Consider the following 25,529-nt stretch of genomic DNA (forward strand, 5'->3'; position numbering starts at 1 on the left):
AGTCCCAGTCGTGGACCGTAAAGGTAAGGGGTTATTGTTGCTGTCATTGTCATTATTAGGGCAGCGTGGACATTCTCAGGCTGGCTCTACAAAGTGAACTGACAGGAGATGAACTTGAACACTTAGCCCAGAAGGTATCGAGGTTTCTGGTGGCGTGAGACCTCCCCCCTCAGCCAGTTTTCCTTCCTTGCTGCTGCCTTCCCAAGCCAGTGCTGCCTGGAACCATCTCTGCTGCCGCTCAGGATCACCTCCTTTCAGACACACCACCTGACCTCCGCATTGTGCGCTGCTTTGGGGATGGGGAGACCCCACTAAAAGTAAAACTAACTGCAATTTCTGCTAATTTCCCCCGTCCGGTGTTGCTGCTGGGTGGCTTCTGGTAGAGGTTCTGAAATGAATTTTTGGCGGGGACAATCAGACTAACCCTTTACATCTTCTGAGGAGCAGGTCTTCTGCATTGGTCAAGGGGCAGAAGTTCTGGGCTTGTCATGATTTCTGAGCCATTTCTCTCTCTCTCCCTCTCTGGCAGGCGGGCAGGAAGACCTATGCTGTGGTGTCTGGCCGCTCACCCAGTCATTCCCTGGCCTCAGAACTGGTGGAGTCCAGTGATGGCCATGAGGAGATCATTAAGGTGAGCTTTGTTCACCTCCACTCTTTCTCTCTCCCCTCTTTCTCCTGACAGGCATGTGAGAGGGAGCAGCAGACTTTGCCACGGGGTTTGACTGTGGTTTGACTAGGAGGAACGAGACTCAATGCTAGTTCCTGGGTATTTTCCTGGAAAGATAATTAACACCAGGAGACCATAGTCCGTGTGTAGTGACTTTGGTGCAACTCAGCCGTAGGCATGAGGATGGATGGGATGACCTTTCTAGGTGCCTATCCCACTATCCATATTTAGCTGCTGGAGGTTGTGGAGACAGGTGGGAGGTGTGGTTAGGGAACTTACTATTTTTTTTTAATAGAACAGTTTTTGTTAATTCTTTTTAATTTTTATTTATTTATTATTATTATTTTTTAAAGATTTTATTTATTTATTTGAGAGAGAGAATGAGACAGAGAGAGAGAGCATGAGAGGGGGGAGGATCAGAGGGAGAAGCAGACTCCCTGCTCAGCAGGGAGTCCGATGCAGGACTCGATCCCGGGACTCCAGGATCATGACCTGAGCCGAAGGCAGTCGCTTAACCAACTGAGCCACCCAGGCGCCCCTGTTAATTCTTTTTTAAAAACAGCTCTTTGAGACATAATTCACATACCATACAGTCGATTCAGTTAAAGTGTACAATTCAGGTTTTGAGTATGTTCACAGATTGTGGCAATCATCACCACTATTAATTCCAGAATATTTTCAGTTACTCTTTTCCTGCTCCTGGCAATCACCAATCTATTCTCTGTCTCTGTGGGTTTGCTTCTTCTAGACATCTCACGTAAATGGAATCCTAGAACATGTGGACTTTGTGTCTGGCTTCTTTCACTTAGCATAATAGTTTCAAGATCCAACCATGTTGTAACGTATATCAGTACTTAATCCTTTTAATGGTTAAATAACATTCCCTTGAATGGATATATGACATTCTGTTACCCACTCATCCGTTGATGAACATTTGGGTTATTTCCACTGTCTGGCTATTATGCTACTATGAATATTCAAGTGCAGGTTTTTGTGTGAACATATGTTTTCAGTTTTCTTTGTATCTACCTAGGAGTGGAATTGCTAGGTCATTTGGTAACTCTATATTTAATCTTTTGAGGAACTACCAGAGTTTTTCTCAAAACATTTGTTCTACTTTATATTCTCACCAGCAGTGTAGGAGGGTTCCAGTTTCTTTATATCCTTACCAACACTTGTTATTATCTGTCTTTTTGATTATAGCCTTCCTATTGCATATGAAGCCATATCTTGTGGTTTTCATTTGCATTTCCCTGATGATATGCTTTCATATGCTTATTGCCTATTTGTGTATCTTCTTTGGAGAAATATTTATTCAAATCCTTTGCCCATTTAAAAATTCAGTTGTGTTTAAAGAGTTTATGTGTAGGTACAAGTAATGAATGTGGCCGCACTTTCTCCATGGTGTTACCCTCGCTATATTTGAATTTTTAAATAGCAGTGAATAGTCCAAAAGACTTTTAATGATAATTAATTAAATTTGCCAAAAAGAGTTTGGCATATGAATATTATAAATAAAATATTGTCATTTTTGTTAAGTCAATTGTGTTTTAATTTTCGAGATGTAAGGGTTCCTTATATATTCTGGATACTGACTAGACCCTTATGATATATATGACTTGGAAAAATTTTTTTTGTAACTTTTAAAAAAAATTTTATTATTTTATGTTCATCACCATACATTACATCATTAGTTTTTGATGTAGTGTTCCATGATTCACTGTTTGTGTATAATACCCAGTACTCCATGCAGAACGTGCCCTCTTTAATACCCATCACCAGGCTAACCCATCCTCCCACCCTGACTTGGAAATATTAAGAAAAAAATTTTCTCACTCTGTGTTTTGTTTTGTTTTTCACTTTCTTACTGATGTCCTTTGAAACAAAAGTTTTTAATTTGATGTAATCCAACTTATATATATTTTTTCTTTTATTGTGTTTTTGGTGTCCTATCTAAGAAGGTTTTGCCTAACCCAAGGTCACAAAGATTTATTCCTGTGTTTTCTTCAAAGAATTATGGTTTTAGCTCTTATGAATAGGTCTATGACCCATTTTGGGTTAATTTTTGTGTATGGTATAAGGAAGAGGTCCAGTATCATTCTTTTCCATGTGGATATCCATTTATTTATTCAGGTTTTTAGTATGTTTACAGATTGTGGCAATCATCACCACTATTAATTCCAGAACATTTTCAGTCACTCTTTTCCTGCTCCTGGCAATCACCAATCTATTCTCTGTCTCTGTGGATTTGCTTCTTCTAGACATCTCATGTAAATGGAATCCTAGAACATGTGGCCTTTGTGTCTGGTTTCTTTCACTTAAACCAGCATCATTTGTTGGAAAGACTGTTCTTTCCCCATTGAATTGTCTTGGCGTCCTGTCAAAAATCAGTTTAGTGTATTTTTATTGTATTATTATTGTTTCTGGACTCTCAGTTGTATTCCATTGATTTATGGGTCTTCTCCTTATGCCAGTTCCACACTGCCTTGATTACTGTAGCTTTGTTAATTTTGTTAATATTTATTAATATTTGTAATTTTGTTATTTTTCAGGATTGTTTTAGCTATTCAGAGTCCTTTGTATTTCCATATGAATTTTAGGATCAGTTGGTCAGTTTCTGCAAAGAAGCCAGCTTGGATTTCGATAGGAATTATATTGAAACTGTAGATCAGTTTGGGGAGTATTACCATCTTAACAATATTAAGTTTTCCAATCCACAAAAATGGTATGTTTGTTCATTTTTTTAGGCCTTCTTTTATTTTTTTGAACAATATTCTCTAATTTTCAAAATACAAGTCTTGAACTTTGTTAAATTTATTTCTAAGTATGTTTTCTTTTTAAAATTTTTATTTAAATTCAGTTTAGTTAACATACAGTGTATTATTAGTTTCAGGGGTAGGATTTGGTGATTCTTCAGTTGCATATAACACCCAGTGCTCATTACATCAACTGCCCTCCTTAATGCCCATCACCCAGTTACCCCATCCCCCACTCCAGCAGCCCTCAGTTTGTTTCCTAGAGTTAAGAGTCTCTTTGGTTTGTTTCCCTGTTTTTATCTTATTTTTCCTTCTCTTCCTGTATGTTCATCTGTTTTGTTTCTTAAATTCCATGTATGAGTGAAATCATATGGTATTTGTCTTTCTCTGACCGACTTATTTCACTTAGCATAATATACTCTAGCTCCATCCACATAGTATTTTTTCTTTTTGTTGCTATTGTAAAGAATTATTTTTAAATTCCATTTCAGATTGTTCCTTGCTACTGTATAGAAATACAGTTATTTTTTGTATATTGATCTTTTTTTTTTTAAGATTTTATTTATTTATTTGACAGAGAGAGAGACACAGCGAGAGAGGGAACACAAGCAGGGGGAGTGGGAGAGGGAGAAGCAGGCTTCCTGCTGAACAGGGAGCCGGATGTGGGGCTCGATCCCAGGACCCCGGGATCATGACGTGAGCCGAAGGCAGACCTTAACGACTGAGCCACCCAGGCGCCCCTTTTGTATATTGATCTTAAATCCTACAACCTTGCTACAGCCTCTAAGAGTTTTGTAGTGGATTCCTTAGGGTATTCTATATAAATGATCACTTCATCTGCAAATGGAGGTAGTATTTCCTCTTTCTTTTCAATCTTAATGCCTTTAATTAATTTCTTTTTCTTATTTAAAGTCATTCCATGGCCCTTAAAGAAAGCAAAACTACCCCATAATTCTATTGATGTAATCATTGTTGTTACTACTTTATTGTGTATCCTCTCAGACATTTTCCTATATATGTGTATTTTTTCAAAAGTTAGATTGTATTATATATATTCTGTTCTACAATTTGCTTGCCCCCCCACACACTTTAATGCTTTAATGTTGGTTTATAACATCTTCTGTGTCCATAAATGTAAATGTCTGGTATTCTGATGGCTGCATAGTTTGCTATTACAGACACACCACGATATAAGTAATCCCCCATTGTGGGACATTATGCCTATTTCCAGTTTTGCATTCATAAACAATATTTTGTTGAACATATGTTACTAAATTGTGTATGTGTTCTATAATACAGGTAATAAATATTTTCTTAATTGTAAAAGATTGAAGCATGTATAGAGAAAAATGTGTAAATCCCTTTTTACAACTTCCTTTGCATAAATTTACATATATATGTGAGCGTTTATGCCAGTTTGGCTAAATTTACTTCCTTAGGATAAATTTCCAGAAGTAGATTTGATAGGTCAAGGAGTAAGTATAGTTCTAAGCCTTCTGATTTGAATCGTCGAATTGGCTCCCAGAAAGGCGGTAACAATTGGCCCTCCCAGCAGCAGTGTATGAGCCTGCCTGGGGGGCATTAACTGATCAGGAGGTTCCGTAACTGAACAGTACCATTTTCCTGATTGCAGGTATACTTGAAGGGGAGGTCTGGAGATAAGATGATCCATGAGAAGAATATCAAGCAGCTGAAGAGTGAGGTGCAGTACATCCAGGAGGTGGGCACCCCTCCCTCTGAGGGAACTTCCCATTTTTTTGGCTCCCTTCTTTTGTAGGGTCTGGTTCTCTCCCATCTGCTCCCTTTATACCCAAAGTGCCACCAGGCCCCTTGAGTCAAGTATCATTTCCGACCCTTCCAATAATCAGCCGATCCATTCATCAACACATATTTATTGATTACCATGGGCCCAGCACTGTACCCTGGCCATTGTCTCTAAAACTGCCAGTCTCTTTTCCCCAGCTTTTCCTGACCCTCCCCCGGCTCCTGTTGGCTTCTTGGCACTCGTCGTCATGTAATAACATAATACATGTTCCACATGTTTGCCTTTTGCGTTGTGTGTTTCTGCAACAAGAATATTAGCTCCGGCAGGGCAGGGTTTCCTGTTTGTGTAGGAGGGACTTGCCTGGGGTCCCTCCTTCCCCCAGCCAGTGCTAAGGACAGTACCTGGCTCCTAGGAGTATGGGTTGGGGATGGGCACAAAGCTGGGTGAGGTGGTATGCTCTCTTGCCTTTTTCCCAAAGCTAAGGCTTCTTGCCCTCCCCTCCCAGGCCCGGAACTGCCTGCAGAAGCTCCGGGAGGACATAAGTAGCAAGCTTGACAGAGATCCAGGAGATTGTCTCCATGGACAGGAGATACAGGTAATGGGAAATGGTCAATGGAAGAGGTTGTGCCGGGTAGTCCCGTTTGCATCACGCGGTGGGAGATTCGGCATTGCGATTCTCCGGGAATGGCGCAAATACAGGCAATATTGGCTTCTCAGAGTGCTCACGACTTTAGTAGTGCTCTCCAGCAGGTGGGCACTTGCGTTTACACATATCAGCCTATAGAGAAGTATACCTGTTCCGAAAACACTGTGTAAAAATGGGATTCATGTAAATAAAACTACATGAAGTTATTGGCAAAACCTCTTTTCTGTGAGGATTCTGTGATCAGTCTTTTTGCAACACAGTGTCTTATAAAGCAGACAATTACCTATAAATGCAAACTTCTCATAAGTCCATCATACTAAATTGGGGTGACACTGTGGTGTGAATTGGAGGTCTTGGTCCTTGTCTGTTATTTGTGTATGTAGCGGTCTCTGCCCTGGCACAAGAAGCTCCTCGAGGTTAGGGTTCACCCCCACCCCAGCTCTGTATCCCCACACTCAGCACAGGGTCAAGGATGCAGAAGATCATCAGTAAATGTCATATTGAACCTAGAGGCGAGGTCTTCTTGAGATGGATGGATAACCCTGGGATCTTGCTATTCAGCTTTTCTAAAATTGGAGGCTAGGGGTGCCTGGGTGGCTCAGTTGTTAGGCGTCTGCCTTCAGCTCAGGTCATGATCCCAGGGTCCTGGGATCGAGCCCCGCATCGGGCTCCCTGCTCCGCGGGGGGCCTGCTTCTCCCTCTTCCACTCCCCCTGCTTGTGTTCCCTCTCTCGCTGTGTCTCTCTCTGTCGAACTAAATAAAATCTAAAAAATAAAAAATAAAAAAAAATTGGAGGCTAGAACTGACCTCAGGAGAAGAGACCTGTCTCTTCCATTTCACCTTCATCCTCCTTTAGAGGCTGAGTTATAGCTCCTTCATTTGCATTTGGTTCGGGAGGGGGTAGTCTTCCTCCAGTAGCCCCTGCCCTCATTCTCCTGAGGGAAACCGTGACCTGGCACCTAGAGGCGGCAGGGCTCCTCTCTGGCATGAGCGTGCCTGAAGCTTGTGTGGCCATTCCCCCAACTCGCTTTGCTGTGCCTGAAATAGGACTTTCACTGCCCGAGCTCACATCTGGCTGCTGGGAGGTGCTTTGTCAGGTAACTGAAGAGCCTGATGTGCTCAGAGACTGGCCCAAAAGTCCAGGGCCCTTGCTTGCACAGACCAGCAGTCATATGATGAATAATCAGGCTTTGGGTTGGAAAGGATTGCAGCAAAGGCCGCTTCACCTTTCGCTTTATGCTTCGTCAAACCTTGTCAGGATCCCCGAGGGGCAATGGGAGCTCTTTGTTGGTGGCAGGCGGCTGCTTGTATCCCCTGGGCTTCCAGGAGTCAGCCTGCATGTTTTCCTGTCTGCTGAAACGTTTTAGCCTGAGGATCCCTGCATCCTCCCTGCAAGGCTACAGTATTCCCTTTCAAGGCCACACACGTTTCTCCACTCCCTCTCCTCCATTTTCCACAGAGCACTCAAAGTCTTTTTTCCCTTCCTGCCTGCCTACCTGCCTTCCTACTTGCCTTCCTTCCTTTTCTTCTTCGTCTTCCTCCTTCACTTCCCCTTCCTCTTCTTGCTCTATCTTCTCCATCTCTTTCTTTTATTCTATCTAAGATTTGAGGTCTTAGGAGATTAATGTTTCAAAGTTGGTTTTATGGGCTGTTTTGACTACCAGTTTTATTTTTCTTTGAACAGGTGGTGTTAGAAAAGCCCAATGGATTAAATCCAAGCTCCACGACCCCATATAGCAGCCCACCTGAGGTAGGTAACAGGGAAAACGGTGGTAACTACTTCATAGCCAGGAGGCAGGATATCCTCCTCCCCTATCCCCTTGTTATCGCTCTTTCTCTCTCACTAAATATAAGAGTAACATTTGCTGTAAAAATTCAAACAACGGAGAAACATACAAACCGGAGATTCTCCTTCCCCAGTTCCACTCCTTTAAAGGATCCACTGTGAACAGATTGAAGTGGGTGGTTCCTTTTAGAGCAGTGCTCTTGGCCTTCACTGCTGGTTGGAATGGCCCTGGGAGCTTTAAGGAGACAAGCCTGATGCCAGCCCCCAGAGATTGTAATTTAATTGGTCTGAGATGTGGACTGGGCATCGGGCTTTAAAAAGCTCTTCAGGGGGAGCCTGGCTGGCTCAGTGGGTAGAGCATGCAACTTTTGTTTTGTTTTGTTTTAATTAATTAATTTATTTATTGAGGGGGCAGTGGAGAGAGGGAGAGGGAGAGAGAATCTTAAGCAGGCTCCACACTCAGCTTGGAGCCCAACTTGGGGCTTGATCTCACGACCCTGAGATCATGACTTGAGCCGAAATCAAGAATTGAACGCTTAACTGATGGAGCCACCCAGGCACTCTAAGCATGCAACTTTTGATCTTGGGGTTGTGAGTCTGAGTCCCATGTTGGGTGTGGAGATTACTTAAAAATAAAATCTTAGAAAAAAGAAAAAATATCTCTTCAGGTGATTCTACTATCTAGCCAAAGCTGAGTACCAACGTTCTAGCATATTTTCTTTTCTTTTTTTTTTTTAAAGATTTTATTTAGGGGCGCCTGAGTGGCTCAGTCATTAAGCGTCTGCCTTTGGCTCAGGTCATGATCCCGGGGTCCTGGGATTGAGCCCCGCGTCGGGCTCCCCGCTCTGCAGGAAGCCTGCTTCTCCCTCTCCCACTCCCCCTGCTTGTGTTCCCTCTCTCACTATGTCTCTGTCTGTCAAATAAATAAATAAAATCTTTAAAATAAATAAATAAATAAATAAATAAATAAATAAATAAATAAATAAATAAATAAATAAAGGTTTTATTTATTTGACAGAGAGAAAGACAGCCAGAGAGGGAACACAAGCAGGGGGAGTGGGAGAGGGAAAAGCAGGCCTCCCGCGGAGCAGGGAGTCTGATGCGGGACTCGATCCCTGGACCCCGGGATCATGACCTGAGCCAAAGGCAGACGCTTAACTGGGCAGACTGGGCCACCCAGGCGCCCCATCTTTTCTTTTCTTTTCTTTTTTTTTTTTTAAAGATTTTGTTTTTTTGGGATGCCTGGGTGGCTCAGTCCGTTAAGCATCTGCCTTTGGCTCTGGTCATGATCCCAGGGTCCTGGGGCTTCTTGCTCAGTGGGGAGCCTGCTTCTCCCTCTGCCTGCCACTCCCTCTGCTTGTGCTCTCTCTCTCTCTCTTTCTGACAAATAAATAAAATCTTAAAAAAAAAAAAAGATTTTGTTTTTATTTTTTTTAAGTAATCTCTACACCCAACATGGGGCTCAAACTGACGACCCAGAGATCGAGATTCTCATGCTCTTCTGACTGAGCCAGCCAGGCACCCTCTAGTTTATTTTTCTATACACAGACCACCATATCTAAATACCACATGCATGTATGTTTGTATATATGGTAATATATACATACACACCATAGATACATGTATAAATAACGTGTGTATAACATACACATACTTTGCACAGATGCAGGGTCATGATAAATACATTACTCCTTGCTTACTCTTCAGTTTTTTTAAACTGATAGCCTTCTATCAATTTATTAAATTTATAGCCTTCTTTCTATGTTAGTACATGTAGATCTACCTCATTCTTTTGAATAATGACGTAGTAGTATTTCTTTCCATGGCTGTCCTTGTTTATTTATTTATTTTTTAAAATTCCAGTATAGTTAACATACAGTGTTGGTTTCAGGTGTACAATGGATTCAACAATCCTATGTATCCCCACCCAATGCTCATCATGGCTATCTTTTTTTTTTTTAAAGATTTTATTTATTTATTTGAGAGAGAGAGAGAATGAGAGACAGAGAGCATGAGAGGGAGGAAGGTCAGAGGGAGAAGCAGACTCCCTGCCGAGCAGGGAGCCCGATGCGGGACTCGATCCAGGGACTCCAGGATCATGACCTGAGCCGAAGGCAGTCGCTTAACCAACTGAGCCTCCCAGGCACCCATGGCTATCTTTTTTGAAAAAAAATTTTCCCCCAGCTTTATTGAGGTATGATTGACAAATAAACATGGCTATACTTATATAAAAAAAAAAAGGCCTCTGTTATTACATTTTTTGTGATTATGTAATAAGATATGCTTATCATAGAAAATTTAGGAAATTCAGAAACACAGAAACGTGAAAGAAGAAAAAATGTCATTCAAATCTACCCAGAAAAAAACCAGTTTGAAATGCAAATATGTATTACACTATTGAGATTATACTGCATATAGCATTTCTTTCTGTTTGTTTTTTTTGCTTGGGTGGATTTTTTGGTTTTGTTTGTTTTTTGTTTTTTTGGATTGTTATTTCTGGCCCTTGAGTGCCTGGCTAAATCAGATCTACCCATCCATTCAGGGCATATTATCATCTCTGGTCTCATAAAGGCCTTTCACTTTTTTCTTTTTTTTGGCCTCTCCCCTCCCCAGCCAAAAGGTATACATTCTAATATAGTCAATGTATGATTTAGATATGCCTTTGTTTTCAATTTTCATAATGGATTTGTGCTATATTTCTCTTGTTTTCCTTTTTAACCAACACCATGTTCTTAGGATCTATCCACATTGCTGTGCTTAAATCTAATGTGTTTCTAACTCCTACATGCAAAGGTTTTTGGGTTTTTTTTATTAAAGATTTTTTATTTATTTGACAGAGAGAGGGAACACAAGCAGGGGGAGTGGGAGAGGGAGAAGCAGGCTTCCCGCCGAGCAGGGAGCCCTATGCGGGGCTCGATCCCAGGACCCTGGGATCATGACCTGAGCCGAAGGCAGACGCTTAATGACTGAGCCACCCAGGTGCCCCCCTACATGCAAAGTTTTATAACTACCTTTTTTCTCTTCATATTATACCATGAAAATTTTCCATGTCATTAAATAGTCTTATAAGAACATTTGAAATAAGCACGTAGTAGTTATGCTCCAGGAACCCTTTATTTATTTATTTATTTATTTATTTATTTATTTATTTATTTATTTATTTATTTATTTATTTAAAGATTTTATTTATTTATTTGACAAAGAGAGACACAGCCAGGGAGGGAACACGAGCAGGGGGAGTGGGAGAGGTAGAAGCAGGCTTCCCGCGGAGCAGGGAGCCTGATGCGGGGCTCGATCCCAGGACCCTGGGATCATGACCTGAGCCGAAGGCAGATGCTTAATGACTGAGCCACCCAGGTACCCCCTCCAGGAGCCCTTTAAATCATTCTCACCTGCTCAGCCACTTAGGTACAGATCTAGGGCAGTTGACTGGATAACTTCTTTTTTTTTTTTTTTATTCTTATGTTAATCCCCATACATTACATCATTAGTTTTAGATGTAGTGTTCCATGATTCATTGTTTGTGCATAACACCCAGTGCTCCATGCAGAATGTGCCCTCCTCAATACCCACCACCAGGCTAACCCATCCTCCCACCCCCTCCCCTCTAGAACCCTCAGTTTGTTTTTCAGAGTCCATCGTCTCTCATGGTTCCTCTACCCCTCCGATTTCCCCCCCTTCATTCTTCCCCTCCTGCTACCTTCTTCTTCTTCTTTTTTTTTTTCTTAACATATATTGCATTATTTGTTTCAGAGGTACAGATCTGAGATTCAACAGTCTTGCACAATTCACAGCGCTTACCAGAGCACATACCCTCCCCAGTGTCTATCACCCAGTCACCCCCTCCCTCCCCCCCCACCCCCCACTCCAGCAACCCTCAGTTTGTTTCCTGCGATTAAGAATGACTGGATAACTTCTTGATGGCTAGAGTTTGGCATGTTGTGATTCTAGCCACTCACTCTAGATGTGCAGTTTGAATTTTTTCCCTTCCCCCGAACCACCGTATTTAGCAAATGTGCTGCTGGCAACAGGTTATAATCACACCTGGTACTGTTTGTTCAGCTGCTGCTTCTCACAAGCTCTAAGCCCTGCCGGATATTGTCTTCTTTTTGAGGCAGCCTGGAAGGCAGGGCATGGTAAGGAGTCTTCTTCCTGCTTCACAGATAGAGAAGTGAAGGCCCACTGGACTCAGTGATCGCACAGCGACTGGGACCCTGTGGCCCACCTCCCAGTTGAGCTCCGTCCTTCCTAACGTGCAAGACGGGGAAAGATTTTTCTGTCAGACTCGCTGGGAGCTGGTAACTGAAATGTCTGGTACCTGTGCGGCAGAGGTTGGGGCAAGACCCCACATGCCAGCTCAGTGCTAAGCACCAACCCACCGTTGGGTGTGTCTGGAGAGAGACTCGTAACCTCGATGAAGACACCTTTTCTCACATTGAATCAGATTCCTGGAGTCATGGGTGCTTTTGCTCTAAACCTGCCTGTCCATCAGTAACCCTCTACATGCTGATCTCTGTGCTAGATGCAGAGAAGACCAAAAGATGCGCCTTTGGGATGCACCCCTCGTAGTGGGTGTGGCACAGTCCCTGCCCTTGGGGCACTGTAGTCTAAAGGGGAACACGGCCCCTGCTCTCAGAGAACTCTAGTCTGATGGAAGCAGGACCCGCAGGTGAGGATGGGATAAGCATACCTGTTAATCAGTTGATACCTGTATAAAAATTACTGAGTTTGTCCTAAAATCATTCAGCGATTTGAGGCTAGTTGAGTTCCTTAGGATATGAAGAAAGAGTGTGTTCACGTGAATAACTCAGAGCACCTGGGTGCCCAAGACTAACTCTCCCCCTGAGGGATGTGAGGGTGGTCTGGATGAGAGGGCCAAGTGTGTGTTGCGGGGGACCCTCTCTCTCTCTCTTTTTAATGGTAATTCTTTTTTTAAGATTTTATTTACTTATTTGACAGAAAGAGAGAGCGAGAGAGGGAACACAAGCAGGGGGAGTGGGAGAGGGAGAAGCAGGCTTCCCGCCGAGCAGGGAGCCCAATGCGGGCTTGATCCCAGGACCCCGCGATCATGACCTGAGCCGAAGGCAGACGCTTAACTGACTGAGCCACCCAGGCGCCCTGAGGGGGACCTTCTCTTATACAAACACAGGGCCTTCCCCTTCTCTTCCCTGCTCTGACTATAGGTAGACGCCTATATAAACGAAGATGTCGAGAGCTTGAGGAAGACTGTGCGGGACCTGCTTGTCAAACTGCAGGAGGCTGAGCGGCAGCACCAGTCCGATCGTGTGGCTTTTGAGGTGAGATTTGGGATTTGAGGAGAAGGTGCCCCAAGGGTTAGGCTGCTGGATATAGGTGCCAGGGACGTAGCATGGACTTCATGTCTTTCTGGCTGTGTGCCATCAATTGGAGAGGCTAGGCTTTGAGGCCTGGGCACTTTCCTCTCTGCTTTTCACATTCCTGGACATGTATCGTTTTTGCTGTTCAAGGCTAGCCCATGGTTTAAAGGTTGGTACTTGGTTTTCTACTGAAGTTGAGTGGTAGTGCTGGTCTGGGATAGCAAGTAACTCAGGGGGCATTACTCTTACCACAGTAAGAATTACTGGGCTCTAGGCACCACGCAGGCAGGGACTGTTGCTGTCAAGGTCACCCTGCATCCCCATGTCTGGCATAACGCCAGCTGTAAGGTGGGTACCTCTTAAGTGTGGACTAGTTGAATGGACGGAACAGTGTGGTTGTAGAAGGATCTGTGCCCATGGAGTCAGAGGACTTGAAGTCAAATCTTGATTTTACTATGCAGAGCTTTGTGATCTTGAATGAGTATTTCAATTATTGTTACAAAAGTAATACTAAATTATTATGGAAGATTAAAGAAGTACAAAAGTCTGTAGAGAGTGAAAGCCCCCCCCCCCATTAAAAACTGTTTGAGGTCTGCCATACTTTCCAGAAAATTCTTTGTGTATAAAATGAGGTACACTGGGAAAACACTAGGCTTCTGTGTGAGATTGACCATCTGTTGTCTGCTATTGTTCAGCCACATGTAAAGTATTTCTGTGTCATAAATTTGTAATGATAGGATATGCCCTGCCCAGGCATGCCAGGAGCTGGTGGTAGGAAGAAGACTGATGCTTCTCTTCCATGGGACTAAGAGAGAGAATTTTTGAGAGGGATATTGAGGCGGAGGAAGAGGGCACAGGGATAATCAGTTGCCTTTAGAGATGACCAATTATTTGAGCAAGTAATTTAACCTAAGTATCAGTTCCAAATTATGTAAAAATGGGTCATTTTAAGTATATCTTACAAGTGTGGTGTGTGAATTGAGTGAGGTAAGATATGTAAGTATATTTATTACTCTGAAGGATTTTAGAAATATAAGATACCCTATATTTTTCTTAGTGATCAATTTAGTTAAGTGGGTTTTCCTATCCTAAGCAGTTTGGACTTAGCGTGATACTGTGATTAGTTTGGTCTCAGAACAAAGTAGCTGTGTAGTAAAGGAGTTTGCTGCATCTGTTTCAGATTCCACAATTTGGATAATTGGGTTCACGATGTATCATTTTGGTGACTGTTCCCTACCTTCTTGGTACACAGCAGGAGGAAGGGGCGGTTGAGACTGTAGCACTGACCAGACTGTGAATTTCGGAAAGAAATTTCTACACCGAGAGGCATTATGAAGCACTGGTTGGTTTTGGCCATCCACGGAGGGGTCTGCTCGCTCTGGGTTTCAGTGCTTGGACAAAAGGGTCCAGAATGAAAGCCTAAGGCCAGAAGGTCCCTGACAGCTGTAGTCACCTGCCCACAGTTTCTAAGAAGGGGCTGCCCTTGGTAAGTAGCACCGGCCTGCAAGCAGAGGTGCTGTTTCCACTGTTGGGGTAGGTTGGCATGCCCTTTTATGACTAAGAGGTTCCTTTGGAGCATTGCCGACTGGAGCAACAAGGACAGATGTGGCAGAGGAGTATGTTTTTTTCCCTTTGTGATCCCATAGCAGAGTGAGGACAGCCCGTGGCCCATTAACGCTGTGCTCTGAGTACACATCAACCTGGGTGCAGTGTTAGGTACAGAAATGAGAGGTTTTGTTTTTACGTTCCTGTCCATGGGGCTGGCCTGTTCCAGGCTAATATGGGACCTTCGGAGGCTTTTCTTGGTCTTTGCTAGTGAATGAGACTCTCTGATCTACTTTTCTGAGCCAGGGGGTAGCAAGGGCAAGATTGTCAATTACCGTGCACACAGCCTGCCAGTAAGCATGGGTTTTCCGTTCTCCCAGCAGCAGCCTGCTGTCAGGAAGGGTTCATGGAGAGTCTGCTCTGCACAGGGCTGGTGTGCAGCATGGACGTGTCCCATCACACATCATCCTGTGCTGTGCTTTCTCTTCCTTGATTCTGACGTTGGGAGGAGTCAGACAAACTGGCTTCTTTGGCGTTCTGTTTTCCCAGGGCTGCGTGGACTTTTGAGAGGTTCCGTGGATTCTTTTTCAGTAACTGACTGGGGAGTCAGTGTGGGGTAGCTGGGAAGAACTGAGATGGATGATGAAGGCACTGTGTTCCAGCATTGGCTCTGTTATTCCCTAGCTGTGTACCTTGGGGAGATCAGTTGACCTTCCGTTGCAAAAGGAGAGGATCGGACTAGATGAATACCAATTTCACTCATGACGTTAGCGAGCAGTAACTGTATGCTAGGTACCGTGCCGAGCTCAAGGCCCCCGCCAGCGGCCCACTGGGGAGCGCACACAAGCGACTGGGCAAAATCCATTTGGTGCTGTAAGAGGGAAGGCCACACAGTGGAAGGACTCCTCACTGGGCCTGGAGGCTTCTGGAAGGAAGGGTATCTAAGCTGAGACCTGAAGTTGGCATGTGGGAGGAAGGGAGGCAAGTTCTTCCTTAATTTTTCATTCTACAGTTCTGCTTCTATCCTTCCCAAATTGGCTTATCGTCTTGGACATGGAGCAGTTCTTCTGGTGCTTAGTAGCCCTTCCAGAGGCCATTTTGGCCTTTATATTGCAGGCTGCCATATTGCTTGATGTGAGGGTGAGGAAGAGTGGGGACACAGAAGGAAGGATGTGGAGATGTGCTCCCCTGGATTCTTTGCATTTGCATTTGTAGGAAAGCCACAGTACTGGGTTAAGCTTGGGTGGCACTGGCCGCCTTGGGGGGATGCTGAAGAAGTCCACCATCTGGAAGGTGCTTCTGGGTTCCAGATGTCACTCTAAAGTAGAGCTTGATCAGGGCGCCTGGGTGGTGCAGTCAGTTAAGTGTCTGACTTGGTTCAGCTCAGGTCATGATGTCAGGGTTGTGAGATTGAGCCCTGTGTCCAGCTCTACACTCAGTGTGAAGTCTGCTTAAGACTTTCTCTCCCTCTCCTTCTGCCCTCCCCACCACCCCCAGCCCTCACACCTTCTCCCTCAAATAAATAAATAAATAAATCTTAAAAAAAAAAAAAAGAGTAGAACTTGATCAACTATGTGAACCCTGGAAATGGAGATACCTGCTAGTTTCCCAAGTCGTCCTAGAACCGTGAATGGGAAAGAGAGGGGTGCCTCCCTTCTCCCATCACTGCGCCCGGGGTCCTGGGTTCTCTCCTAAGGCTTTTACCCACGTTTGCTCTTTCCCCTCCATCCCCTTCACCCATCCCCATCCTGTCTTAGGTCACACTCAGCCGGTACCAGAGAGAAGCAGAACAGAGTCAAGTGGCCCTTCAGAGAGCGGAGGACAGAGTGGAGCAGAAGGAGGCAGATGTGGGAGAGCTCCAGAAGCGCTTGCTAGGCGTGCAGGCGGTAATTGTTGGAGTCCTGCCTTCAGGGCCTAACTCCTGGGCTGGGGGCTGGGGGGGAGGGGGGGCTGGTCCCTGGGACTGACTGAGACCACTGTAGTCTGTTTTTCTGAGCAGCCCCAGAAAAACACACTTCACAGCTTCCTCAGCAAATACCTTTGAGAACCTTTTAGCCTTTAAGGAACAAGAGGTCTTTCTCTCAGCTAAGCTCAGCCCTTGCTAACTAGAGTTGAACCCATTTCCATTTCAGTTGGGTTCTTGTAGAGCTGCCCTTTATGGGCTTTTGAAGTGTGCTTAAAAGAAAAGAAAAAAGACAAGACTGCTCTTAAGGAGCCACTGGGCCTGGTTTCCCGGGGACCGGCAGCCCTAGCCGGCAGGTGGGCCTGGATAATGCAGGGCCAGGCTCTCTGTCCAGATAGCTGGGTGAAGCTGGGAAGTTTCTGTGTGCTGAGGGTGGGGAGGGTTATCCCTGACAGGGGAGGGCGCCCTAGCAAACCAGCTTGGCCTGCTGCAGATTGTTGGCAGATGTCCCAGACCCAATAGGGGCTGAGCCCCAGCCCTCGGGCCCCTTTCACCCCAAACACGGAAACCCTTGCCACCTCCTTATCCTCGATTTTCTTCCCTTCGGCCCATCCAGGAGCATCAGGCCTTACTGGTGAAGGTTAGGGAAGGGGAAACAGCCCTGGAGGAACTTCGGAGCAAGAACACTGACTGCCAAACGGAACGAGAAAAGTAAGGGCCCTCGTCCCCCGGGAAGCTGGGGTGCAGGGAGGGGAGGGCGGGCCACGCAGCCTGCAGCTCTGTGCGGCCAGGCCTGGGGAGGAAGTTCCAGCTCTGACTCATGGGTGGCTGCTCTGGGTGGGGTCCCGCCCAGGGAGAGACTGTTTGGGAGGCTGCCATCTCTGAGGAGGTCGTTTTCCGTGGAGTAGGAGCCTAGGAGAAGGCTTGCATGGTGTTGGAACGAGGTGGGGCGAGAGCTGGTGACGGACCCGCCGCCGGGGCTCGCCGGATGCCGCCGTGGCAGTGGCAGTGTGTCTGGGGGAGGGCTGCACGTCCCTCCCCCAGACACAAGGCCGGCTGTAAAGTGTTTGAGGGTCAATCAGACAACTTCCTCACAAGTCATGCTTCGAAAAACACAGCGAGCGGCGTCATGAAGAGATTCTCAACTTCCTGTCACTGGAAGCTGCCGCACCTGAGAGCCGGCATCGGCCGCGGCGTGCAGGGGGTCTCTGGGATCCTCTTCCACCCCAAGGTTTTCACGCATGCCGTCTGATCAGAGATCAGAGGCCCTACCAGGGAAACCTGCAGAGCAAAGAGTAGGCCATTTGGGACCGTCAAGATTTGGGAAATTGTTTATGCTGCTGGCTACTAATAAATAAGGCCTCAAATGTAAATCAAAGTTAACAGCAGCATGCTGGGCCTGCCCTGCGTGGTGTAAGTTAGATCTTTTTAAGTTCAACGGACGTCACCTGGAGGGCCTTCTAAGGCATTGCAAGATTAACAGACATGATCCCTTTTTTTTTTTAAGACTTTATTTATTTATTTGACAGAGATAGAGCATGAGAGAACACAATCAGGGGGAGCAGCAGAGGGAGAGGGAGAAGCAGGCTCCCTGCTGAGCAGAAGGAGCCCGATGTGGGACTCGATCCCAGGACCCCGGGGTCATGAACTGAGCCGAAGGCAGACGCTTAACCGACTGAGCCACTCAGCCGCCCCAACAGACATGATCCTTGCCCCCTTGGACCCTGCAGTCGGTGGGGGGCATCTTCTCTCCTTTGGGATAACCTCAGTCTAGGCATGGGACATGCAGACATTTTATTGTCACCTCCTTTTGGGCTCGACGTCATCACGGAATTGTTTTAAATTACTCAGCACTCCTTCTTTCTCAGCAGTGGTGCTCATGGGCAGGTGGCTGAGAGGAAGCAGCAGGAGAAACAAAAGAAGACCCAGATAATCCAAACCAGAGGCTTGAGAATGGCAGGCGATGGCTATGCACCATAAACGTTAATTTTCTAAATAAAAGGAGACTGAGCAATAGGGCACTGGAGAGCTGAGGGTGGACTCTTAGATTGTTTGAGGCTTAGGGAGGATGTCGGGGCTCAGATTGCATTGTACCCCGCCCCCACCCTCACCGGGAGCACTGCCCTTCCAACAGCGCCTGTCTGCCTTCTCAGGCAGGAGCGGAGAGTGATGGGCACCGGCGGTCCTTCAGAGGTCTGAACTCCTGGAGACCCTGCCCAGTCGCCGGACCTCTGGGGATCTTGGCCCAGTTTGGAAGATGCAGAGGATATAGCAGTGTCTGGGAATCAGGAGACTTAGGAACACACCTGTGTGAAGAGGCTTTAAGGACCCGTAAATCTTATCTCCCTTTGACATAGAGTCCTTTCCAACAGCTTGACGGCATTGGGTATTAAACTCCCAGCTCCCACTTGAATCTTTCCAGGAATGAGGAGCTCATCACAGCTGAGGCAGTCCACATTCTGACAGCTTTGATGCTGAGAAAGTCTGTCCTGTGTTAGCATAAGGACTGCTTCCCTGGACATCTACCTATTGGTTCTAGTTATACCTTCTAGAGCATTCCAGAATGACTTACCCATTCTTACCTCTCTGAGCTGCAATGTCCTTGTTCAGACTAGCTGATCTCTAGTGAGGCTTCCACTGTGTTGTTCCAAGGTGTCCCGAGCACCTCCGCCCCATGGCAGACCACTGGGGCATCAGGCAGAGGGGATCCAGTTCGTGGAAGCCCCCAAGCCCAAGGTTCTTCCTGTGACTGGGTAGAGAAGGCATCTTTTCCCCTCGCCTCAGCTTTCTGGTCTTAATGCCCAGGGCTGCCAGTCTGGAAAAGGAAGTGGCTGGGTTGCGGGAGAAGATCCACCACTTGGATGACATGCTGAAGAGCCAGCAGCGGAAAGTGCGGCAAATGATAGAGCAGGTAAACAGGGCCCGTGTTACCACGCGTCACCTGCTCGGGAAGTCACCACATGGAGCCCAGCCCTGTTTTCCTGTCAAGTCCATGCTTTTGCCATTCACTCTCTTGGGGAGCTTGGCTTATATTCCTTATATTAAAACATTTATGGCTACCAATTACTAGGTTTGGGTGATTGGGATTTGCTTTTCTCCCATCTTTCCCCTATGGTTTTAGTCATTTGCCTTTGCTTTCCAATGGGAAAAGAAGGAAAAAGTTAGTCTCTCTTACACTTTGAAGAGGGCTGGTAAATGAATAATGAAGTCACAATAAACTCACTTATCTGTGTGCAGATTATCAACCTTTGTACCTCTCGGCAGATTTTCTGCCTTTCCCCACCGGAGCTTCAGGGTAGCGTACTCAGGATATGGCATTTTGCAGAATTGTCTTGAGAACTTAAAACCCTCTAACTGGGAGGGCATATTTGCTGCATGTCAGCTCCATGAGTACTAGGATTTTTCTGTTTGGTTCACTGCTATTTCCCAGTGTCTAGAACAGAGCCTGTCACATAGTAAGCACTCAACAAATATTTCTTTTTCTTTTCTTTTCCTTTTTTAGATTTTTATTTATTTATTTGAGAGAGAGAGCACAGGGGAGGGACAGAGGGAGAGGGAGAAGCAGGCTCCCCGCTGAGAAGGGAGCCCCGACGCGGGGATTAATCCCAGGGCTCTGGGATCATGACCCGAGCCAAAGGCAGACACCCAACCAACTGAGCCACAGCGCCCCAACAAATATTTCTTGAATGAATAAATAATTTGTATTTCCCAACATCAAATGGAATGGGTTTTGAGCCATCCATGATTTTGGATCATCAGGGTGGTGTTCTCACAACCCCTCCCCTCATGCCTGGGATAATCAAGAGCTCAATATTGACTGAAATGAGGCTTTTCTAGAAAAGCTAAGCAAGTTGTGTAAGAGGTGCAAAAGTCTGCCTTATGTTTCTGCTGGCTCCCCAGCAGCAGAGTGAAGTTCGACGAGTGTGTACTGAGTCATTTCAAAATGAACCCCATTTTCTCCCACATCTTTGTAGCTCCAGAATTCAAAAGCTGTGGTCCAGTCAAAGGACAGCACCATCCAGGAGCTCAAGGAGAAAATCGCCTACCTGGAAGCAGAGGTGTGTGCACTGGGCAGCCCTGGGAAGGGAGCAGGCTCTTGAAGACAGGACTGTACATAGGGAGGTAGAGATTCTGGAGGGCTCTTTGTCCTGTCTGGCTGCTGCTGGGAAGTGAGTATCTGGGAAGATTGTTGACGTGCAGTTCAGTTGAGTCAGTGTTTTCTGAGAACCTTCAGGGAGTTACGGTGGTAAGACCTGTCCCCACTCTAAAGGGGCACATCGTCCCTGTGTGAGCTGCGTGCCATGGGCTTAGCAGAGGAAGTGACAGTGGAGCTGGGCTGTGAAGGGGGAGGCGTTCTGTAGGAGGGGTCTTGTCTTCTCCACGGCTAAGGTGATGGCCTCGATCAGCTCACGAGTTCTTCTTAGTCTAATTTCCGCCTTTCCTGAGAGCTGGGGAGGACAGCAGGGAAGGATCGGTGTTGCACATAGTTCTTGAGGGGAGGAGGCAGGAGCGAGAACTGGAGGAAGAGGGTGGTCGGGAGTGGTGAAGATGAGGGGTGGGGGGAGAGGGCAGCCCGGTGGTGGCACGCATGGTAGGGGTGGCGGTGACTGCAGCACAAACAGGTGCAGAGACCAGAATGAGCTAGTTAAATGTCACAAATGGCCAACTCTGACCCCACAACTTGTATTACAGAATTTAGAGATGCATGACCGGATGGAACACCTGATAGAAAAGCAGATCAGTCATGGCCACTTTAGCACCCAGACCTGGACCAAGACTGAGAACCTGGGCAGGTGAGTGGGCGTACCTGTGCTGGGGCCTGGTGAGAAGTGAGGGAAGAGGGACAGAGCTGTGGGAAGGAAAGCTTTAGTGCTGAGGCAAGGGCAAGGCTCTTTTAAATCCCGCTTATGCTCACAGTCTCTAATCTGACCTGTTCTCCACCTGAACCATTTTCTAACCAGGTCAGAGTAGAGCCTGATAGCACAACGCCAAGGAGGCCCATGAACAGCCTCTGGACACAGATGGACCCCCTGCAATTGTTTGCAAAAATCATGAAGGTGTAGCAAGTGTGTATTTCTAGAGAGAGGGCCTTTTGTTTCTAAGAGACTCACAAAAAGGTCCCAGACTTTGAAAAAAGTCAAGACTCACAGCTAGACCCGCTTCTCAGTCCCTGTGTTTCCATCACCCCTGCCCCCCAGACAGCAGCATGACCCCCCATATCTTCTCTTCGACGCTGCTGACAGTCAGTGTTTCGAAGTGGACGCGAGGGGGCCGATGCGGGAGGTGGCTGCGTGCGGGGCGGGCAGCAAGCAGCACTCAGTGTTTCCGGCTTTCTTTCAGCGTGAGGATATCCAAGCCCCCCAGCCCTGATAAGCCCCTGCCTCTTATCCGAGTGGTGGAAACATGAGCGGGAGGAGCCGGATGCTGCTCTTGGTGCTACCTGTCGCCTGCGGAGAAGCCCGCCAGCCCCGCAGGCTCTTCGCCCCGACTTCGACTTCCTGGCCGCTCCCGGGCTGCACTCAGGGCTGGGCAGTTCACGTGTCCCACTCTTCCCAAACTCCTGTCCCCCGTCTGCTGGGCAGACAGAGGATGAACACCTCCTCTGGACACCGCAGCCCTCTGGAGGACACTAACCGGCCAGCAAGAGCCAGGGCAGTATCCTTATTCCTGTAGTTAGTGTTTTTCTCTGTAGCAGAGCCTCCCTTCTCCTGTAGACTGGAGCTCAGCTGGCCCAGAATCCAGGCCGTCACTGGGTTGGGAGACTCACCCGGCGATGCCAGAGGCACCACTGTCCACAGCTATGGGAGGGCGGCCTGGGGGAATGAAGTTCCCTCCACAAACACGGCTCAGCTCTTTGCAACACGTTGTTTGTTTTCCCACTCGCTCCGCCCTTAGCCCCTGCAGACCCGGGCCTCCTATGGACAGACACGGCGGCCTGTCATGGCCTGGGCAGAGCCAGCGAGCCTCAGCTTTGACCGGCCAGCCTTGTCTTCCTGGGAGAAGGAAATGTACATTCCGGGAGTAGCTTTTAGTGGAAAGATTCTGTAGGGCCCCAGGTAGTTCCGTGTGACTCCTCTCTGCTGGGAAGCCTCCTGGCATCTCAGGGTTTTCCCCTAAGATGCAGTGCAAGGTACACGTCCGTCTTCTTGACTCAAGAGCCTAAAAACTGTTTTCACTGGGTTACATCAATTTCAGTGAAACTCTCATTGTATTTATTTTGCTAAGTTATTGGTGTTTTTCTTTACATCTCACAACGGATTTAATACCAGAGTTTTATAGCCTTCTCTTGTGGTGTTTGGATTTGCTCCGTGCTGGGAAAAATGTGTTCCCACTGGACTTGTTGATTTCAGAAGTAAATCTTTTTCTCTTTTTCTCCTACCTCCTTCTTTCCCTTCCTCCTTCAAACCTGATCTGAACTTCAGGAAGGCAAGCATATTTGCCCTGAGGCTTTGGGGTCTGAGTGTGTGTTGTTTGGGGGGAAGGGGTGATCAGGACTCTCTTGGGTGGGATTGAGTTCTTCTCCTCAGCCCTCTGCACCCTCTGCTCCACAGTCGGTCTGTTTTTCCGGCTCTGAATGACCCTGACACTCATCGTGTTTTCTTTAGGGCTCTTCCTGCAGCCTCAAGGAGGAGATAAGCATCAGAATGTGGTACTGTAGGGCACAGAAACATTCAAAGTCAACATGGATCAAGTCTTTAGGTTCTACTTGGCTCAAAACCAGAAGCCCGACGTCTGTGTGTTTCTGTGTGTCAGGACTGGGCTGACAGGCTGGTGCTATCCAGAATGCTGTTCTGGTGTTCCTCATTCACTTTCCTCATTTGTAAAAAGAGGGGTCCGGATGGTCTCCATGGGCCTGTCCAGTTCTGATGTTCTTTCCTGTGGCATAGTCTTTGTATGGCAAACTTAATAAAATATGTTAATGTGTCTCTTTGAGCTGCTGGCCTGTTCCCCTGCCGCCCAACCCCCCCCCAACACCCCCAACTTTCCTGGGAGGATGAAAAAACATGATTTTAATGCCTGTTGAAGATGGGCCCCCTGTTGTCCACATCTGGAAGGTGTGGGTCAGACAGCCCAAACACTAAAGGACCGTGGCATTCAGAGGAGTTAGAATGTCCCTCTTAAGCAGCTCAGCTTTGTGGGTTGAGTCTTCACTGTAGGAGGTGGCCCTGTCTGGGGTGGTGGCTTTGTGGGAGCCCTAGGCTTGGCCAGTGTGTGTCCTCCTCGATGGGAGAAGAACTGGTCACAGTGGAGGTCCTGTGACTACTTAGAGATTCACCAATCAGCATGGGAGGAAATGGAGCCACTCCAGGCCCTTGGCGGAAATGCCAAGGCTTTGGAAAAGCTGACAGCAGCCGTTTAAGGGTTTCGTGTTCGGCTTTCTCTGGGCATCGTTCAATTAGTCCACTGCTCTTTTTCTTTCTTCCTGCCAAGAATGTAGTTGACTGCAGAGCCCCCAGGGGCATAGCCAAGTTTACACAAATCTTTTCTAGACCAAAGAAACTAGAAATGCAGCCCCCTTTGTCCCTGGCCCCTTCCTTCCCCTTCAATGGGAAGAACGGAAATTTTTCTCTTAGGACTCTTCTTCCCCCTTCTGCTTGTCAGCTACTTCACACCCCAGGTTTCAGAATGCATTGGAAACCTTCCATTCCAGACCTGGGTTTGTCTTCTGACAGCCCAGGGTTCTCGTCTTTCTTTGGCAGTCTTGCTTGGCAGGGGTATAGCTAGACTGTGCTTGTTCGCAGAGTGTGAAGAGGGTGGAAGTGGGGTGGGGTTGCCTGTGGCGCCAAGACTTGCAAGGCTGGAAGGCAGGAGTGAGGGTGCTGCCATACAGGGAAAGGGAGGCTCTCAAGCTGCGCCTCCAGGGCGTGGTGGGAAGAGCAGAGACTCGGACTGGAGAGAAAGAAGGGGTCTGGAGACTAGAACTGGGGCTCTGAGAGGGTCCTTGGACCGAGACGTGCCTCTGCTGTGTATTTGCCACAGTCTAGTTGTATCACCACCGAAAGGAGCAGGGGCTTGCCCCCGAGGCTAAGGAGCGACTCTCGGAAGAGAAAGCCCTGGGAAAGATCTTTTATACCTCAGCCGCCTTTTCAATGGGGAGCCGAGACGGGAGGAGGAGATGGAGCCCAGAGCCTGAGGAAGGGTGTGGTGAGCAAGCGGCTCCTGATTTCAGCAACCTGTTTATTGCCTGTGTTAGGTCACTGGTAAGCCAACTCTTCTGCGCAGCTTGAATATTTTGTGGAGCGAAGATTGAATCTGCCTGCCCAGGACCTTTGCCACGAAGGCCTGTTTCTTTGTGCTGGGTGCTTAGAGCTGCCCGGACATGCAGCCGTCAGCACCCAGCTTCCTGCAAGCCTGCATCAGCCCCGACGTGGGAAAAGAAGGTTGCAGGAGCACCCCTTGCCTCCTGCGTGAAAAGCCCGGGAGGGACATGGTATTGCAACCAGGAGGTGCATGGCAACTTTTTAAATTTGTATTTATTTGAGTTTTTATTTAAGTTCCAGTTAATACACAGTGTAATATTGGTTTCAGGTGTACAATTTAGTGATTCAACATTTCCATACATCACCTGGTGCTCATCTCTGCACTTCTTAATCCCCATCACGTATTTAACCCATCCCCCCACCCATGGCAACTTTTTAAAAAAATATTTATTTATTTGGGAGAGAGAGAGCACGAGTGGGGAGGAGAGGGAGAAGCAGGCTCCCTGCTGAGCAGGGAATCCGCTGCGGGGCTCGATCCCAGGACCCCAGGATCATGACCTGAGCCAGAGGCAGTTGCTTAACTGACTAAGCCACCCAGGGGCTCCTCGGCAACTTTTTTTTTAAAACGAAATTTCTAAAGCCCAAAGTTGATTCGCGCATCTTCATCTCTATTTAAAAGACTCTTTCACTATGAAGTGTTCCAAGATTTACCCTGGAAAGATGCTTTGATACAATATGGCTTAAAACAATTTGACCAAGGAGGGCAATGTCCCTCGGGGTCCTGAAGCAGCTCTTCCTCTTTAATGAGCTCTTCAGTATGTGTTGCTGTTTTTTGTGGGGCTTCTAATAATCCCCTGGGCTCCCTCATTCCTCAGAGCCAAGCGTTGCAGAGCTGGGGCTTGAGCTTGTTGAGGCTCTGACCCA

General features: G+C 46.9%; 1 protein-coding gene across 5 annotated transcripts in view; it reads left to right on the plus strand.

Annotated features, from left to right (window-relative positions):
• Positions 1-23,337, plus strand: part of TUFT1 (tuftelin 1) — a 45,053-nt gene extending 21,716 nt beyond the window's left edge. The window contains exons 2-13 of one of the 5 annotated variants that reach the window (XM_064588532.1): positions 60-134; positions 530-631; positions 5,057-5,143; positions 5,694-5,783; positions 7,519-7,584; positions 12,804-12,917; positions 16,259-16,387; positions 17,021-17,115; positions 19,210-19,315; positions 20,379-20,462; positions 21,097-21,197; positions 21,745-23,337. In XM_064588532.1, coding sequence (XP_064444602.1) covers positions 60-134; positions 530-631; positions 5,057-5,143; positions 5,694-5,783; positions 7,519-7,584; positions 12,804-12,917; positions 16,259-16,387; positions 17,021-17,115; positions 19,210-19,315; positions 20,379-20,462; positions 21,097-21,197; positions 21,745-21,811 — 1,116 coding nt within the window. In that variant the 3' untranslated portion in view covers positions 21,812-23,337. The remainder of the gene's footprint in view (positions 1-59; positions 135-529; positions 632-5,056; positions 5,144-5,693; positions 5,784-7,518; positions 7,585-12,803; positions 12,918-16,258; positions 16,388-17,020; positions 17,116-19,209; positions 19,316-20,378; positions 20,463-21,096; positions 21,198-21,744) is intronic. The other 4 variants (XM_064588535.1, XM_064588534.1, XM_064588533.1 and 1 more) reach the window with 4 other exon arrangements.
• Positions 23,338-25,529: the final 2,192 nt, after the last annotated feature.

This window comes from Mirounga angustirostris, unplaced genomic scaffold (genome assembly GCF_029215605.1).
Source record: "Mirounga angustirostris isolate CCGP_5_RB_7025 unplaced genomic scaffold, mMirAng1.0.hap1 SCAF_4, whole genome shotgun sequence".
In the NCBI taxonomy this organism is placed as follows: Eukaryota; Metazoa; Chordata; class Mammalia; order Carnivora; family Phocidae; genus Mirounga; species Mirounga angustirostris.